Raw genomic sequence first — 18,440 nt, forward strand, 5'->3', positions numbered from 1 at the left:
CGTGAAAGCAACAAAGTATAGCATGGTATATTACTTCAAAATAAAAAATAAACAAACAGTAAACTCATCTCAATCGAAAACCAAAAGGCCAAAATGCGATACTTGTGTTATGTAAACAGCAAGCGACCTAAGACAGTGAACGCGGAGTGAACGAGTGAAAAAAGCGGAACACCAGCTCAAAAATTTGAAGCAAAAAAACTTCTAAACCTTCGTAAATACAAATTAAACATATGATTGAGAACGGAATTTTCTACAAATCATAGTCGACCAGTTCCGGTTGTCCAGCATGTGTAGTACACCGACCGCGCATACAATGCAGGGGTGTCTACCTTCTTTCTGAACTCCGTAGCAAGTGCAATGATTTTTAACCTTCGCTTTCAACGTGTCTTCACTGAGTTACTTCGTTCAACGTTGGTCCGTTGCTTTCAGTTTTCACTTTTTCGACTGGGTTGTCGTCGTCTTCCGTCGAGACTGGATCTTTTGCGCCACCTTGCGGTCTGTAAAAAATACAGTAGCTGTGTGAACTTTGAGACCATGAAAAAATAATACGAGGTATCATTTTGCAGGAAACGTCATGTAATCTACAAGAATAACGAGTTCAATAATCAAGGAATCACTGCGTGAATCTATAGCTTAACAATCACTGAGTAAAAGTTTATTATTACGTCATTGTTCGAAAACGCGGTAACCAATGACGAACACAGAAACTAAACTGGGCCTGAATTCACGCTCCTTTTTCGCTGAAAATAAAACCAAGCAGTTTTACGGTAAAGTGAAAAATTCTGAACCGCGTCGAGACATACTGGTCTGTATGCGCAGGAGGATCTCTTGATGACGTCTTCGACTTTCTTCGTTTCTTCTTCCCGCGGAAGTATTGCGTCTTCAATCTCTTCCTCTTCACCGGGGATGACGTGGGAGGTCCGAGGTCGTCGTCGGAATCTATGATGTCATAATGGTTATCATGAAAAATTAAATCAAGCATTCGATATGACAATTCACGAGTTTCTACGTGATATCATATAAAAATGTTAGTAGCCGGAAAATGGCAAAAACTTAAATCGAGGAAAATAGGAACAATTCAAGAAGTTTGGGATAAGTAGAACATAGATGAAGGTTAAACGCTAGAGTTTTCTTCTCCATAGGAGAGAAAACCAACCTGATTCGGTCGCTTGTGCTTCGGAACTTTCTGACACTTGGGGAGGTGAAAGAGCCTTAAACTTGGCAATTTTGCATTCCGTTGTTGACGTCACGTCCGTGTTTCTTAACAAAAAATGAATAATAATGAAAACGTTGGACTTAGTGGCCAAGCTGATATTAACTGAATAGTCTGACTGACTGGTGAAAATACACCTGCTTGTTACATCAACATAAAGCTTAAGTTATAACATACGTCAATGAGCAAGGGTCAGATGATGAGTTATCTGCTGTGGGGAGGAAAATAGAACTACGAATATTCACCTCTTTGGTCGGCCCCGTTTTCTCTTGGAAGGCGTTTCTTCCTCTTTCATCTCGGTTGGTTCCTCCGCTTTAGAACTGGATGTTTCCTCTTTTGCGTTCTTGTCCGTTGACTCGATGCTGGTCTGAATGGGAAAACTCTGTAAAGAATTTAATCAGAACATCCCACGCTATGAGATTTGCAAAAAATAATTATCTTGAGTTTACAGAAAATTGCGTTGGCATAGCCGCTTTGTAATTTCATATTTATATGTAAATGCAATACAATATCAAGATATGGAATCAGAATTCTCAATCCCAAGTACCAGGGGATTTTCTTCCCAGCTATGCATCATGGACGCCACCACCGCCGCGATAGCTTCCTCCATCTCGTACTCAGCGACGTGGGGATTGTGGTCGGTGCAGCAATCGTATTTGTTAGGCACGCTGGCTATGAGCTGATTGTTGACGTGCGACGCACAGAAGGAGTTGGGGCAGAAATGACAGAAGCTTTGAGCTCGTCTGCCGCAAAAATCACAGTGATGCCACGGACATTCCCATTTGCCTAAAGTCAACGAAGAGTTTTCGTGAAACGGAGCTTATTTAACATGAAACCACAGCAAAACGAAATTGCTGTGTGTATCGCTGTCAGTGCCACATGCTGTGCGTGTTTGTGCTTAAGCTTCTCTTCTATGCTTACAAAGCACATGGTAGGCATGTGATTCAATTAGGCTGTGTAAATAGGAGTTAAAACACTCAGTAAAATATCGATCTCTACAAAAACCAAACAAAGCAACCGGAAAACTTACCAAAAGGTGGTTTGGTGAGACGAAGGCAAGATAAGCAGAAAGCTCGTTGGCAAGCTCTGACGTCACAACAGACCAAAGTCCCCGTCTGTCTGCATCGGAAGCAGAAGTCGTCGTGCTTCGGGACGAGACGCGAGTCTGCTCTTTTCCTCTTCCGCTTGTTTTTCTGGTTTCCGTTGCTGCCGTTTCCAATTTGAGGCTGAACGTAAGAAACTTTATGGCAATTGTACTGGATTTGATGAATGATGAATAAATTTAGGATCAGGATTAAGACACAAGCAAATATTCGACCGTATCAAGCAAGTGTTAACTGTTGGTTTAAAGAAAGAATATTTGGAATATCAAATGTTCGCCTGCGACCATGCAAACGAGATGGAAAAGACTACATCGTAAATGGAATTACTCAATCACGTGAATCACTGAACAACGTTCAAGCTAACCTTTGGCCTGACTCCAATGAAACCGCTGCAGTTATTCGAGCCGCACATACAAGGGGTCTTGTCATTGCCGAGGCAGTCGAGGTTGTAGTTGAATGTTAGTTCTTGGCCTTGAACAGGAAAACAAAAGATGTTGGAGTTGAAACCAACAGGCGAGTTTATAATCGTGCAAGGGACAAAACAAAGTAGATTTCGTTGCTTATTAACATGTACATGTGAAGCAGGTGACTCAACTACCTGCCAATATGTCGCATCTTGCAAACAAACCGACCCTGGTGTCACCGTTTACCGCCCACTTTTGCGTCTCACAGCTCGGATCGCACGAGTGGTTCATGAAGCGGGAAAAGTTTCCCTTCGGACCAGCGTCGATGATTCGATCCTGTGTATGGATAAAAATTGAAATGTTGATGACAGAAAATAATCTCATAACATATATTTCTTTACAACAACACTGCCCCTTTGCGTTTGGATTGAAATTTTAGTCTTGCAGTTTTTAATACCCGCAAGAAAAAGCATGTTAAAATACAAATCGGTTGGTCCAGGCGCGCAAAACCTCGGGAATTATTTGGATCCCAAAGTAACCTTAGTCAAAAGCTGCATTTCATGGAAGCAAGAGGTGCGAATACGCATCAAATGTTTTCTGCAGGTGCAAGGGATAAAAAAAAGTTCGGAACCCCTGGCTTAGACATACCTTATCGATGGTGAGCATGTAGAAGTTGGTGACGTTGTTCTTGTGTGCTTGTTCAATCCTACGCAGGCATTCCTCGTTGTCCACGAGTTCCCCGACATATTCATTCACAAACTCTCCCTAACAAATAAGATTGAAATGTTGGATGAAGACATCACTGTCAGCTAAGGGGTTGAATGAATGCATTATTATGAATGACACCAACTTTTTTTACGGGTACTTTCGTTCGCAATCCCCATCCACCCCAGGTGGTCTTGAAGACTTCAGATGGAGGATAATCTCTCTTCTGAAAATGCTGGTTTTGACATTTGTCACCTGCAGAAAAAAATTCGAAAAAATTCTTCAAGATGCATAACAAGACAGACTGCATAATATCAAGAGTTTTTCCATAAAACAGACGTGACTCATGTAAGAAAAATTTTATGAAACCTTTTAATGATTTAGCAATTATAAAAACAACATCGCAAAATACATTCTTTTCTCTTTCGTTTTTAGGCTTTGCACATTTCCCACTAACTCTTTACCCACTTTTATATTACACCAAAACCTATGTCACTAAAGAATAAAAGAAAAAACATTAATCCAAATTTATGTTGCCCTGGTTAACTTGGTGATATAAATTTATGTAATTATGAAGTGGTCTAGTAGAAGGTCTAGTAGAAAATATTAGTCTGGGTGTGGTTCGTTGTTCAATTGTGGTTCAATGACAATGACTGACTCAGAAAATTTTAATACTCAAAAAATGTTGAACTCAGTTTATTGGGATAAGTTCAAAGTGTACTTTTTGTAATAAGATTTTCAGTCAGCTGGTCAAACGTTGATAAAAATTGCACAAGTTTGTATGATGATGCACACTGCCAATGTGGCCTAAATTAATTTTTGTCCCGTTTTTAAAATGTCCGGCAATTGCAAAAATGCTGGACATTTTCAAAATTAAGCATTAACCTACCCGCAGGACAAACGTTAGGATGACATTCGTACATCAGCATTCGATTCAAACATTCCGATTCTGGTCCGCATGGGTTGGGGTCAGTTCTTTTACAAATGCAACGAGCTATTTCGCTTAAATCAGCCGTATACACCTGAACATTTCCAACCGGTTTGTTTGTCTGGAAATAAAAAAATTGAATTTGTACAAATCGTATCACACTCTGGGCATAGAAAGTTAACCCATACTAAGGTAGTATTGTAAATTAAAGTTTCTTTATTTATAAATCAAATTATTAATGGGTCAAAAAATATCATTTACTTTGACAAATTTATAAACCGCCCGTTGCTTCTGTGACTTTTCGTCTTGAACTTTCTGTCTTTGAGAGGTCAAAAGTTCAAATTTTTCTTGTGCAACTTTAACAGCTTTATTAAAGACGCTGCTGATGCCGCGGGAGCAAGTGGCTGTCGAAGCCCCCGTGTCGCCTTCCTACTCACAACAACAATGTAATTATTAACCAATAAACCAACAGGGCTTCTAACTTTAGTTTTTGACGTACTACTTTCTAGATAATTTTATCAGAAACTATCACAAACAATTTAGACTCGTGAAGATTAAACCACCTGGTAGTGGAAAACACGTTTTCTGTTCAGCCAAAAATAGTCGTTCGATCCAAAGAAGTTTACAACAAATTCTCCGATTCCGTGACGAAGGTTCTGTATGTTGTCCGGAATGTCGTTAGGATGAGTCACCTGTCCTGGCCACCACCTTTGGATGGAAGTATTATAAAAAGTTACGGTCAAGTTCTTGCCCATATTTAGCCTTCATTTGGTAGACCAGTATGACATGAAAGTAAATCTTTTGTTACTTGGTATTATAAAGAATTTTAGTTCATAGTAATATTGCCGAGTAACTTTGACTCAAATCTCTGACATATAAACACTGAAAAGTTGCGCCGCATCAGTAGTGAAATATATTGCAGAGACAACACATTACCTGTACGAGCCTAGTTTAACCCACACGATGTCGCCATAGAGTATTTTCCGCTGGTGACGACAATCTCGACAAAACCACTCGCCGTCTGGTGTGTCCTTCATGTCCACGCAGGCAGGATGAAAGGCGGCTGGACAGCTGTCACAGCAAATTAATTCCCCTCCTGTAAATGATAAGGAAAGTCTATTTAGAAAATTTTGTTGGTACTTTAACTGATCGAATTTGAACATTTTCTACTTGATTCTCAAATTGAAACATTACAAGTTTTATTTATTAGAAAAAGTTTTAAATAACTAATTAATTAATATAAATAATTATTTCTTTATCAAAAGAAGTTTTAATCATCATTAATGATTAAAACATTAGATGTTTTGACCATTAATAAAACCAAGTTCATAAAATATTTAAAAAAAATTAACAACATTATTAATAATATTATCATCACCTTTGGAACAGATGAAGCACCAACTGACATGGACGGGTTGATGATGGGGAACACTCTTCATAGGCTCAAAGTGCTGTGGGCAAATAATATTAAGACCCGGTAATATCACAGAGCCCGCAGCAATGCAGTCGTCACCTGTGTGGTAGGCAGTTGGACAACGTACGCACCTGGAAATACGAAAATTGTAACAATCTGACCCAAGAATTTCTGTGAGGATAAAAACTTTTGGAAAGGATAAAAATTGATACAAAATTTTGTAGTTTACTATGCTGATTGTGACATCACAAGCAATATCTCCATCTCCTATGTCAAACACATACACCCTAACTACAATCACATGGAGTTCTCATCAGTCTGGGGATAAAGATTACCATACCATACCGGTCCCAAATTAGTGCTTGTAAAGTACAATGATTTTGATTTTTGACAGGAATCACTGTCCACGAAGCATTGAAAGGTAGAGCACGCTGCACAAACATATCTTGACTTACTTGAACATCCTACAACGAGCGCCGTTGCCCTGTGGAAGGGCCTCATCGGCTGATTTTGATATACATGTTGCGCAGTTGTGTAACGTGCAGCGAGTGCTGTTCATCAGTGAATGTCTGGAAAAACACAAAAGTGACTACTCAATTGACACTTGAAAAGCATTAACAATAAACAATGGGAAGGAAAGATATTCATGAAGTGGTGAGATCAGACGGCCATAAAAACAAACAAATTCCATTGTGATATAGAAAAACAGCTTAGCTATAGATTGTTTAATGTACATTCAGAAGTGATTCATAAAAATAGTAATTGTTCTGCTACTACTACAGGCGTAAAAGATTGCACAGACATGTAGAGACATGCATTTCATAAAGAAATTCAAAACACTATATCTGCGATGTTGATTAGTACGTTTATTTTAAACTACTAAAAGAAAACTCAACAGCAAACCTGTCGCCGTTGTCCGTGCCACTGTCTTCATGGGACGACAAGATAGAAATCTTCCTCACCTGAAGGCAAGTAGTGTGGTAGTATCGTCCGCAGTGTTGGACGTTGCAGCGTTTTATTTCCCCGAGGCCGGCAGTGTCATTTCCTTCTTTCCCCTTTTTACAAATAAAGCAAGCGTGGCAATCTGAAAGTAGGTATACAGAGGTTTTAGTTTCAACCAGTTCGGGTCAGTGGCTTGAGTTTTGCATTGACAAACACTTGCAAGGAATGGTTACAATTCTTAGTCAATGTCTTAGAATCGAGTGCGTAACTCTAACAAAGCTAGGCCTGCTTCATTGGCTAATGCCATATTTTCCAACCAATTTTTCTCAATCGAGACTTAAACCTACCACAACCCAGTGGTTCCCAAAGTATGGGTAATGACCCAAACAAGGGTTGCATAAGGTAAACGAATGGGTCGTGCCGATAACGATATCACGTTCGCGAGATGTTTACTAAACTCAAGATTTGGGTCACGCTCAAAAAAGTTTGGGAACCGCTGACCTAACCAACCGTTATGAACAATCCTTATTGAGTATCCTTTCTTTAAAACTTTACTCCCTACTTTGCAGAAAATAATCTGCCAGTATGAAGGCGACTTTGCTCATAAATACTGTCAACTGAAGTATTTCATCAGAGAGTGTCGAACAATTTGAAAGAGAACCACTGGGGTGGTCAATTCAAATACTCACCATTCTTGCAGCTAGTACAGGTGTATTGTTCCCCTTCTGGTGTGGGATCATCTGTGCATGCTTTATGGACACTTCGGCAACAACCACCGACACAGGTGAGCATATTCTCACCGGCCTGTTCACATTTCTGAGTAACAAGAGCAATTAATTGGCGTGTATTGGTTTTAGGTGATCTCATTCAACAGTTTTCAAGTTGTGAAAAAAATTAAATTGATGCTGGAAAATTTGTTGCAAGTTGCAACGACCACTTATCCAGGAATAAATCGTGACCGTTTATGCGACGTTTTGACAAACAGCAAGCTCAAATTTCCTGGAAAATGATCTCACCAAGCACACGTTCTCTCTCTTCGTCATCGAGCCAAGCTGTGGACCTCGCATTCGAATCTTGCGCTGATTGGTGACGTCATCACTATCAGGTTTGCTGCCATTGCTACTCGAATCATCTGGAGTTGATCCTTTACTACGACGCGATGGTGTCACCGGCATCTTTGATGAGTGCCTTTTTGGGGTCCCACTGGAGGATTTGTCGGAGTCTTTAGTGAGTCCTGGAGAAAACAAACAATGTCAGGAGTTGAATAAAAATTACATTGAGAAGTGAATAATTTGAAGCTTTGACAAACCTGAACAAAATTTTTTGTGTATTTCCAACGATTTTGAGCTGTGAAACTTGTCCTGGCAGTTGGAACAAGTGAATGAACGATAGGTGGTTGTCTCCTCATTATCTGTAAGATAATGTTCAAAATGAATATGAAATGCTCCCGTGTTGATGACTGGGGTGATATAAATATTTTTAAGAACTTACCAGCAACAGAGTCAAAAATCTTTTTCTTTGCACTTCCATTTTTATTGCTTCCAGATTCTTTTAAAATTAATAATATTTCAATTTTCTCAAAAACAACAAATGATTTTTTTCAATCATTAGGGTGTGATGTGGAGTTGCAGATCATAACGAGGTAACCAAGCAACAAATGAATAAATGAATTATCAAATCAATTTACCTTGACACCATCTTTTATGCTGACCCAGGGACACTTTAGAAGCGTACTCAGCATTGCAAGAGGAGCACACAAACCGATCTTCATTGCTGCCGGGTGTCGCTGTGGTGGTGGAGGTGGAAGTTGGAGTCGGTAAAAGCACAGACTATACAAAATCCAATTTTATTTTGAAGGAACAGTTTTAGATCAAGTAAAACGTAAAAACTGATAATTTCAAGTTTTTCAAGCACTTAGACGTTTTAAAGCTTTGAATATTACAACATATTGATTCAGTTATCAGAGGTTAATATCTTTATGAATGTAACTAATCAGTTTATCTTTGCACAGTTTAAACGAGACCGGGGGGGGGGGGGGGGGGGGGGGGGATCACAAACTAACCTGAGGTTCAGCCGTCTTTAGTGGTCGCCCCCGCTTTCTTTTTGGTGAGGAGGGAGTGTTTGCTGCCCTCTGTTGGTCAGATGGACGTCTGGCTCCAAACCTGCGCTGCAGTTCTGGAGACAATAGTTCCCATTCCATCCATATCAAAGACTCAATCTGCTCTGCTGTTAAGTTTGGTTTTTCGATGAGAAGCTGAAAGGAGAGAGACACTAAATTCATACTGATATTCCCATTAATATTTATATCATTGTTTAGTTGTGTTATGTTTACAAAACTGCAACTGTAACACCTGTAATTTTAACATTTGCAACTGTAACACCTGTGACACAAGTCACAACACTTGCAACTGGAACTTAAGCCAACAGGAATGCTTACTGGTGGTCGCCTCTTTTCACAGAAGTTGTTGAAAAGGTCCGTGTTATCAGTTTTGTTCTGTTTGCCAAGATCATTGACAGTAGGTAATGGATTCTTCTTACGGTGGTTGAATAATGTGGTTTTACGCGCTGTCAAAGTCAATTGCAAGTCAGGAAATAGACCATGAATATAAATAATCACAAAAATAAAGAATAATATTTCAAACATATCATCCACAAATCTAAATGTCATACGCAAGAGGACTAATATTATTGTGAGCTGAAGACAATTGTTAAAAAGCTGTTGACATATTTAGTTTTCATTTTATTTAATTCATCAAGGACTTATACATTTTGCTTCCTTTATCCCAAGAGCAAGACATTCCTCTGCAACATCCAACCCTGGACGAACCTGCTTCTGTACTCTTCTCAATTTATTACTACCCCCCGATGATTTGATGTTCAATTGCTTAACTAGTGGTTTTGTTTCTTTCACTTTGGGTTTGTCACTTGCAGTCGCTATTTTATCTCCTTCGGGTTCCTACGAAGAAAATTAGAATCGTAAGGAATTTCTCGGAGTTGGTGTTGATTTTGGCAGCAGTGTTTGAAGCAGAATAAACTCTTTTGCTCTTTGATTTAACAAGTGAAGTAAAAATTTATAAACAACCGTTACATTCTGGAACAAACACTGCTGCACAAGCAAACAATCACTGTGCAAAAATGTGACGAAACTCTTTACAAAAAATTGAATGCATTAAAGGTGAAATATTTCGACACAGATTTAAACTTTTAAAACAACTTGCAAAAAACGAAACAAACCAAAGACTAAATAAAGTTCGTAAGATCTGAAAACCAAAACAGTGACAAAGCAGTAAGACATTTTGTTCCAGAATGCAAAGGCCAGAACAACATTACAGTTATAGAACAACGAAAAGGCAACAGATTTTTAAAATGCACATAACTAATGACAATCATTGTGAGAAAATTGAAAATTTGAGCAAACCACATACTTGACCACTCGTAGTGGTATTTATCTTCACACTGGCTGATGATGCGATACTGCTTTGTGCTGATCTTAAACTCGATCGACGTGAGATGAAATTTGTCGACTGCATCCTGCCGTATTCTCGCAGTTTTTCTTCACAGAACGTTTCAACAGGATATTTTTCACGATTAACTGGAAAGAAACCACTTGTGTCAAACGTAGTGCTTATTACTTCAGGGCTAATGCTGTTCTTCCAAAGATTACTGACTGACTGGGCAATTTCAGTGGTTGCAAATTTAGTTTTGGTTCCAAACACATTATCCTTATACCACTGCTTTGCGTCGCTTACAACTTCACTGTACGGCAGTTTGAAAGTGCTTTTTTCTGTGCTATACGGAAGTTTCAATATAACAGTGTTTTTATTCCTGGCAGCTTGTTCAAACTGAAGTGGAAGTGTTTCCAGGGTCCCATCATAAAGTAAAAGTAGTGGCCGTGTCGGTATAACTCTCGTCAAGTTATCAAACCATTCAACAAAAATGTTCTCGTTTAGACTGAGGTCATCGGACAGAGCAAACTGAGAGCCCGGGAAAATCTTCTGGTTGGAACAGAAAATGCTCTTTCCCTTGAAAATAATCAATGGAGGGTATTTCCCTCCTGCGGCATTCACAGCAGCCACAATTCTGATCTCATTAACTTTGCTTAGGACCAATGTGAAGTCATAAATCAAGTAAACATTGCAGGGAGCGTCTTTGAGGTTTAACGTCTTCAAAGAATTCTCAAGAATGTCAAAGAAACTGAAAATTTCAAAAGGGTCAGGTTTATTGGCAGAAATCCTAGACAAGATGCAAGTTATTTCGTTACGCTGGCAAAAGTATTTCAGCCACAACGAGCTAACTTGGTCCTTGTTGAATCTTGTGCCAGGTCTGTTTTGTTCTAGATACTGAGCTATAATTTTGCGTAAATCGTCGGTGGTGAACTTCCATCCCCAGCTTAAATAATCTTTTATCGATTTCACTAATTTCTGCTCTTCCGTCACATGCAGGCGCAGTATTAGAGAATTTCTCCTGCCAAAAGCATTGTCTCTCAATGTAGAAGTCGGAATGTTGTATTTCCGTGACACTTGGTTAAGTACCTGGCCCTGCAGGACTTCTTCTACTGCTTTACTAAGATCAATCGCGGAATAGCGATTTTTCCATTCCGGAATTTTGTAATCTGTTACGAAATAATGAGATGGAGACTTTCGTGCTTGTTTAAGGTTATCTGATGTTCGTTTGTTTATGTTGGTGTTTATTGTTTCACCTTGTTGCCTTGAACATGACCGTGTTCTATTATCAGAGCACATGTTGGCTAAAACTGGTTTAAACATTGAGCTTGTGGTTGGCTGAGGTTGTGATGAGGTTTCAAATTTCCGTGCAGCCGTTGTCTGGTCGTGTAGGGTGGACGGGGGGATATTATATTTCCGTGCGACATGTTTCAGATTCTTTTGCCAAAAGTTAACTTCAATCACCGCTCTCACCATGTCAAAGGAAGAATAACGACCGGACATGCTCTTAATGGAGCCGGAGCGAAGAGCGGAAGCCGGGATATTGTATCGTCTTGCGACGGAAGTGAGAGATCCGCGCCCACGACGGCTTATCTCTACCAGAGCAGCCTTCACGTTCTTGACGTCAAATATTCTTCTCATTTTGTTTCTTTGCAGAAGACTGCTAGTTTTTGTGTTACCTTTTCCATTTGTTTTCTCTTCTTTTTCATTTTTGGTTTCGTTTTCGGTGGATTTTGTTGATAGTGCCGCATTGTTTAAAGCTATGGAAACAGGTTTTGTCTTGCAAAGGGCAGGCGCCTCTTTGCTTGGCATAACACTTTCATTTTGTTTTTTGCTTATGTTTAGATCCGCTGTAGCGACTGCAAAGCCTCTGCGAAACCTAAAAGAATGAATATTTTCGTGCAAAATTTTTAGCCTTTGTTCCCTCGGGGTACCTTCCTTAATCAAAAGGTTATATGGGTCTGTGTTCCGTGTCACACAATCTCGTAACGTTGACAATGGCATATTGTGCTCTTGTGCAGTCTTTGTAAGGGACTGCATATCTCCACTCAATACTTCGTCCAAGGCAGATAAAATTGCATCCTGAGTGTAACATCTTTGGCCTTCATTAGTAAGACGTGCTGATGACAAGGAGTTCACGAGGATGTCACCGGTGGGCGAAAGAGAATTCTGTTTATCAACTTCGGTGCACTGTTGATCCATGTTAACTGAACAGAACAGATGCCAGTGATCTTGAAGAATGCCTAATCTTGCCAGTTTAACCATGCTTGGTTTAATCATCTTCTGGTAGACTTTGCGGTTCCAGCGAATGAAATCCATTAGCACTTTTACAGATATTTTGTGTTTGTCAGCGGTCTTTTGACAGTCGTTCTGTTCACCACTTAAAATATCATCAAATGCATGGAGCAAGCCTAATATGGTTCCATGACTGGACACCATCTCGGCTGGGTTCTCGTTGCAGAGTTGGTAAAAGTATTTAAGTCGTCTGAAGAATATATTTAGATTTACGTTACATGACAAGGCTGACTCTTTTAGACCCTTTCCATAAACGGCCATTTTCAAGGCACGCTTAAAACCTAGTTCAGAACAGTCATTCTTTTTACTGCAGTTGTACTCCACTTGGTAACGTCTCAAGTTGAATTTCTTGGTGTAATTCTTCCAAATTACTACAAGCTGCTTCTTAGAGTACATGTCATAATCCACTGAGCTGCTTGTGCTTGTTGAGTGATCTGGCATTTGCAACGTGTTTTCAGCACGGTACTCTTTTCTGACAGCACACACTTCTGAGGTTAGGGATGGTGTTGGTTCCAGTTTCTTCAAGTTGAAGCTGCTACTAGTGAGCGGTTTTACGTTTGTCATTAACTGCAGACGACGGCAGTCTTCCAAAGCTCTGATGTGAGTTACACTTGGACTGCTTAAGACATACTTGCCATCTGGAAACATCTTACAATCGGTGTGGTGCCGCAGCGTTAACGCTGTGTTTCTTTTTAAGTAAGCTTGTAGTGTGGGTTTTGGTATGTTGAAACTGGACACTACGACGGGAAGACTGAATCCATTCTCCACCGCTCGCAAAGCATCGAGCAGTTCTCTTATTGTGTAGACGCAAGTACTTCCATTACGCGAAACCGTTCCTCGTTTCTTTTGGTTCAGGGCTGAACAAGAGCATTGTTCGTAATTTTCTGGTGTGAAATATTCAGTGTTCAATGCGGCAACAACCTTTTCGGCCTTTTCTTTGTTGATGATTGCATCAGCAGCTCTATTGTTTTCTGAAATATATGTTCTTTTTAAACCTAATAAATCTCTAAAAATTTGTGCCTGATCGTGATGAGGGCCGTCTACATCAACACCTGATGCAGTGTTCCCATCAATTTCTGCATTATCTAATGATTTATCATAACCACTGTCTGTTGCTAAAGTTTGATTTGGTTTATGATCTTGCTGAAGTGGTTTAGCCAGGGCTGTAAAATCCATATCATCAGATGAACCGCCCATATATCTGGCTTTGAGTTTAATACCACAAGGTATAAGATGTTTTGAAGGACTGTTAGAAATAATCCTGTCGTCTGATTTGGCACAAAGCTCAAGACACTTTGTGTCAGGACGAATTGTATTACCTATATTTGGAATATCATTACTGCAATTCAAAGAAAACACTGTTTCTGGTGCTTGAGGTATAACTGAGTCAGGCTGGTCAGCTACAACTAATTTGCTGAGATTGTCAAGATTTGATGCAGATGCAAGGATTTGCAGTGGGGGATCAGAAGGACTGTCAGTAGGCATTACATCTACATAGAGTTCAGCTTTAACAGCTGTTGTAGACATAGGAACAGCTGACACGTCTGTGTCGCAAGTTCCTTCTTCAACCATTGAAGAGTTTTCTGCAGCTTTGGAAGATTGCTTATTTGTCTCTTGATCTGAATCAAGCGTAACTGGCCTATGAGAAACAATTTGAGACTCGGAAACAGTGAAGTTTGACACCTTTTTCGCTTTAAAAGATTTGCTATTGTTTGACGGACATGCAAGTGATTTATCAGGTATGTGCATAGAATATTCTGATACTACAAATTTTGCTTGTGGATGTTCAGATAGATGTTCGCTAGATTCCGACTCCATCTCTGGTTGATGATAGAATGGAAATAACACATTGTTGTTTTGAACATGCTCACTTTTAATACTGGTTACATAGGCAATCTTTGTACTGCACATTGCTGTTGAGTCTGTCGTTTCATCCACAGGAAGCATCTCGGCAATATCAGCTGAAGAACTAAATAGATGCGATGATTTTGCTTCCACTGTGGCTTCCAACTTTGGATTTTTTTGTTGTAAGGAACCAACATTTCCCATTCGTATTTGGTCATTTCTGAAACGACAAGCAGCTGATTTTCTGATGGAAACGCTGTTGAAGCTGGGTGTGCACTGGTTGGGGAAAACATTTTCAGAGGTGGCAAGCTTTGTGTCAGTGGCAGTCTGTTTAAGTTCAAGTTCAAGTGTTTTTTCAAGAAATCTCCATTCCGCCTCTCCCCTGCTAAACTGACCGAAAGTTTCCACTGTTGTCAACTTGTACGGTTCGTCAAAATCATCGTCCAACGTTATCTTCAGTGAGGCATAAATGTAAACTCTTTAAGCGCAATGCATGCAAATGATTGCTAATAGGCAACAAATAAATTATATAGTCTAAAACACAAAACTTGCCGTAAAAAAACTTTACAATCATGTCATAATGTAAAAAAGAGTTGAAAGACAAAACAGAAAGGTTTAAAGTAAATAAATTGATAAAAATTCACAAAAGTTCTTTCATAAATGCTCACAGCATACCACTTTAGCATGAGGCAATTTCTTCAGAGATTTTACGAATGGTTTAAAGTCGTATCCGAATCTTTCGATTCTCTCCTCAGCTGAAATGCCCACAGCTTCAACGATTTCAGAAATCCCTGATTCCCAATCATCTTTTAATCTATGTCAAATGTCGGAGAATAAGTCAAACTCAGCACATTGTAACATTTAAAAGCGCAACATATATACAAACCAGTAATCAGGGATGATGGTAATGGCGGATTACAAAGTGTAGATTTTACATGAAATATTGTAAAATATTCAGAACAGTGTATGTGGTTGTACTATATATGCATAAAATAGGCCATTACTCATGCAAAGCAGTAACACAATAATAACTTATCACGAAAAGGGAACAAAGTTTTAGCCAATGTTTTGACACAAAATTTAAGCACTAAGAATCTCTTTAGTAACTACAGCAGAAGCCATCAGAATTTATTATCCATCCAGCAATTTAATAGACAGCTGAATCTGAGACCATAGGATATTAGGCGAATTAACAGCTACCGATGTGTTGTATCTTGGAAAACAACAACCACTTTATTGCAACCTTCTTTTATTCAGTTCAACAAAGCTGTACTGAATATGACTGTCGTTTGCTCACCTGATTGGGATCTCCAATCTTGGAATTTTGCTTCGAACTTTCTTGTGTTTTATCGCCAGTTCTTTTATGATTCTCTCATAGTCTGATGGATCAGCAAAGGGAAATACCCTGTTTTCAGTGATCCAACCACGCTCCGGACTGTCGCCCAGGAACTGGACGTGATAAACACGAACTCCTTTTGGTCCGCCGCCTTTGATAGTGAAAACACAAAAATTGCACTTGAGCAAAGGTATGATAACAAGCTAGTAGTATGAGCGGAGTTGTCTTGTGTTGTCTTACCATGCATCTTTGTAGCAAGCTGTTCTACTGGGTCTTTAGTAATCATGCATGGCCACAATGGATGTCCAGGGACATACGACCAAACCAGATCGGCCACCGCATACTGGACTTGAGTTTCAATAAGAGGAACCTTTAGGCATCATAATTCGTAACTGTTAATAGCATATTAATGGTTTTCAAGGTTTTTTGCAACTTATGGTCAAATATTTTTGCTTGTTCAAAAGAAATCTTTGTTTCTTTTCGGAGACAATGGTCAAAAGAAAAATGAAAGAAATTTATACTGAAGCTGACACATTGGTACTTATTTAGATAGTTAGAAACCTTTTCTTTGACAATGGGAACAGGTTTTGCCGTTTCTTTTTCCTCCTCAATGTAATCAACTTTTTTTGGCATTCGCTTCCGCTTTGATAATCTGAAAATAACAATTTGGTCACCAAATATATAGTTGACCATTGTGGGGATGCAAAATTCACTAAAACAGAATAGAAAAAGCATCAGGTGTCAAAAAATAGTACAAACAGTACCTGGGTGAACCTAGAGCATTGGGTGAAGAACCAGACTTGGCCGAATTTCCGGACACTTCCGTGCAAGCTCCTGTGAGAGCTAAGTAAACGAACAAAACGTATGTCACTGGCACAACAAGCAAACATCATGACATTTGAAGAAAAATTAAGGCCTCATGTACCAAGTATGAAAGTATTTTAAAGTTTTTAAAGTAGTACCATATATTTTAATTGTAAGATTTTCATTTGAACATAAGAGGTGGGTGTTGTTAATGTTCTACCTGTTACTTTTAAAGTCTCTTGTCTGACAACGGAATCAATAACATCGTTTAACAAACGTTGAATAGAATCTTCATTTTCCTCTTGCTTGTCTGAATCAATGAACACGCTGGGAGGTTTTGGCGATTCTGCTTTACATTCTGTAGTTGTGTTTGAAGGAATGTGGTCTGGAACTTGGTTACGATCACACTTTGCTGGAGGCAAACTCGTGTTGTTGGCAAGTGTTTCAACAATGACGCCATCGTCTTCTAATCTTACAACAATGCCCTGTCCATGCATGTTGTCAGTGTATTTTGAAGCGTTGATGTTGATAACATTATCCCCAAGAGGACTACCACAACTTTTGAAACTTTCTGCAGCCATAATCTCTTTTACAGAGAATTGTTTTTCGTTATCTCCATCTGTTGTGCTTTCATTGCCGGGTGAAGGATCAGGCTCTTTTCCCCTCATTACCTCTGTTTCCATTACTGCAAAAATAAACATAATACTTACTCTGAGATATTATATTTGTTTGTTACAACAACAACACTTTTATGGACATGCAAAGTTTGTTGTAATTCAAACAAACAATACCAAGTTAACATATTTCTAACACATCAAAGCATTACTAGGATATGCAGCTTGCGAATATCTGACTTGACGCCAAAAAATTTACATCATGAGTTGAACCAACTTTTAAGAATCTGAACTTTTAGTAGAAAATTTAAGTATATTGCATAACATATTCTAGGTCTCTTTTATGTCTGTTGGCCCTACTGGAGAGTTTGTTTTCAGTGCACCGAATAAACGTGCCAAAAAATGTAATGCCCAAATTTGCGACACGCCAACGTCATATTTACAATATAGAGTAAAACAGCAATTCTGTGCCTGAAAATTGGGGCAGAATCAAACTTTTTACACCGGAGAAATCTGGCATATCATACAAACTTTACAGTAGGGTTTGTGGGCCAACGGTACTCTCTTTCAAAAATTACAGAGTTTAAGAATTTTGCGTTGTCCTACACTTTAAAAATTTTGCACTCATGTTAGCACGTTATTATAGTAAAATGATTGTAGTTGAACATGGTGGTAACATCATAAACGATCTAAAACATGACCAGTTTAAACAAAAAGCACCAAAATTAGCATATATACCACATTTCAAAGCTTCCTTTTCTTTTAATTCTCCCTAATACTATATCTCGTCTGATATTCTAGGAATTCGTTGCATGATATGCTGGCTTATGAGGTCAGAATTGTACTTTCAAAAATTCGATAATCACAAGTATCCTTAAAAATTGGTTTTAACACAAACTACCAAAAACATATATACCTATTTTGAGTTATAAAATTGAACAAACACGTTTTTCACATGTTAACTCATTTATATGTACTAAATTTTAATAAATTCATAAATAAACTCTTCTTCTCTCATGAAAAAACATTGTAACAGCTATGTCTTTCCCAAAACAATACACACCAAACCCATGAAACAAATCAAATATGAAGTTAACTACATTTAATATGTGTATCTGCACAAATTACAAAGCATGAACAAATATTTGCAAAAAATTAGACATTTTAATGAGGTGTGCATGTAGCTAGAACACGTTTATTCTACTTACAATAATAAACGTTACCTTTTATGCAATCTTCGCAAAAACAGTTGCCAAAAATTGTAAAATCTTTCTACATTTCTCAAACCTAGACTAGAAGCACGAGGCCACTCACAGCTGGGCAGCTTTTCTCCTCCCAAAATCGCAAGAAAACCCGCGCAAGTGGCTAGACTCAATCACGTGACGGAGCAACCT

At 38.8% G+C, this 18,440-nt stretch overlaps 1 protein-coding gene across 4 annotated transcripts; it reads right to left on the minus strand.

The window, feature by feature from the left end:
* Positions 1 to 9: 9 nt before the first annotated feature.
* LOC143470047 (uncharacterized) lies at positions 10 to 18,440 on the minus strand. 4 transcript variants are annotated; one of them, XM_076967894.1, is made up of 33 exons: positions 18,270 to 18,440; positions 16,653 to 17,117; positions 16,393 to 16,462; positions 16,190 to 16,280; positions 15,869 to 15,998; positions 15,590 to 15,779; positions 14,968 to 15,106; positions 10,135 to 14,745; positions 9,476 to 9,665; positions 9,147 to 9,274; positions 8,772 to 8,963; positions 8,397 to 8,538; positions 8,204 to 8,257; positions 8,019 to 8,120; positions 7,726 to 7,943; positions 7,399 to 7,525; positions 6,671 to 6,851; positions 6,223 to 6,336; positions 5,732 to 5,898; positions 5,290 to 5,449; positions 4,917 to 5,061; positions 4,615 to 4,782; positions 4,315 to 4,474; positions 3,571 to 3,680; positions 3,369 to 3,485; positions 2,915 to 3,056; positions 2,681 to 2,787; positions 2,244 to 2,439; positions 1,761 to 1,999; positions 1,459 to 1,595; positions 1,157 to 1,260; positions 804 to 939; positions 10 to 497 (listed from the first exon to the last, which is right to left on the minus strand). In XM_076967894.1, exons 2-33 carry the CDS (start codon positions 17,113 to 17,115, stop codon positions 389 to 391), a joined length of 9,339 nt encoding a protein of 3,112 aa, XP_076824009.1. In that variant the 5' UTR covers positions 17,116 to 17,117; positions 18,270 to 18,440; the 3' UTR covers positions 10 to 388. The 4 variants fall into 4 exon arrangements, with proteins under 4 accessions (XP_076824009.1, XP_076824010.1, XP_076824007.1 ...); XM_076967895.1 differs by having other exon boundaries at positions 1,459 to 1,580; positions 8,201 to 8,257; XM_076967892.1 differs by having other exon boundaries at positions 8,201 to 8,257.

This window comes from Clavelina lepadiformis, chromosome 9 (assembly GCF_947623445.1).
Source record: "Clavelina lepadiformis chromosome 9, kaClaLepa1.1, whole genome shotgun sequence".
Taxonomy (NCBI): Eukaryota; Metazoa; Chordata; class Ascidiacea; order Aplousobranchia; family Clavelinidae; genus Clavelina; species Clavelina lepadiformis.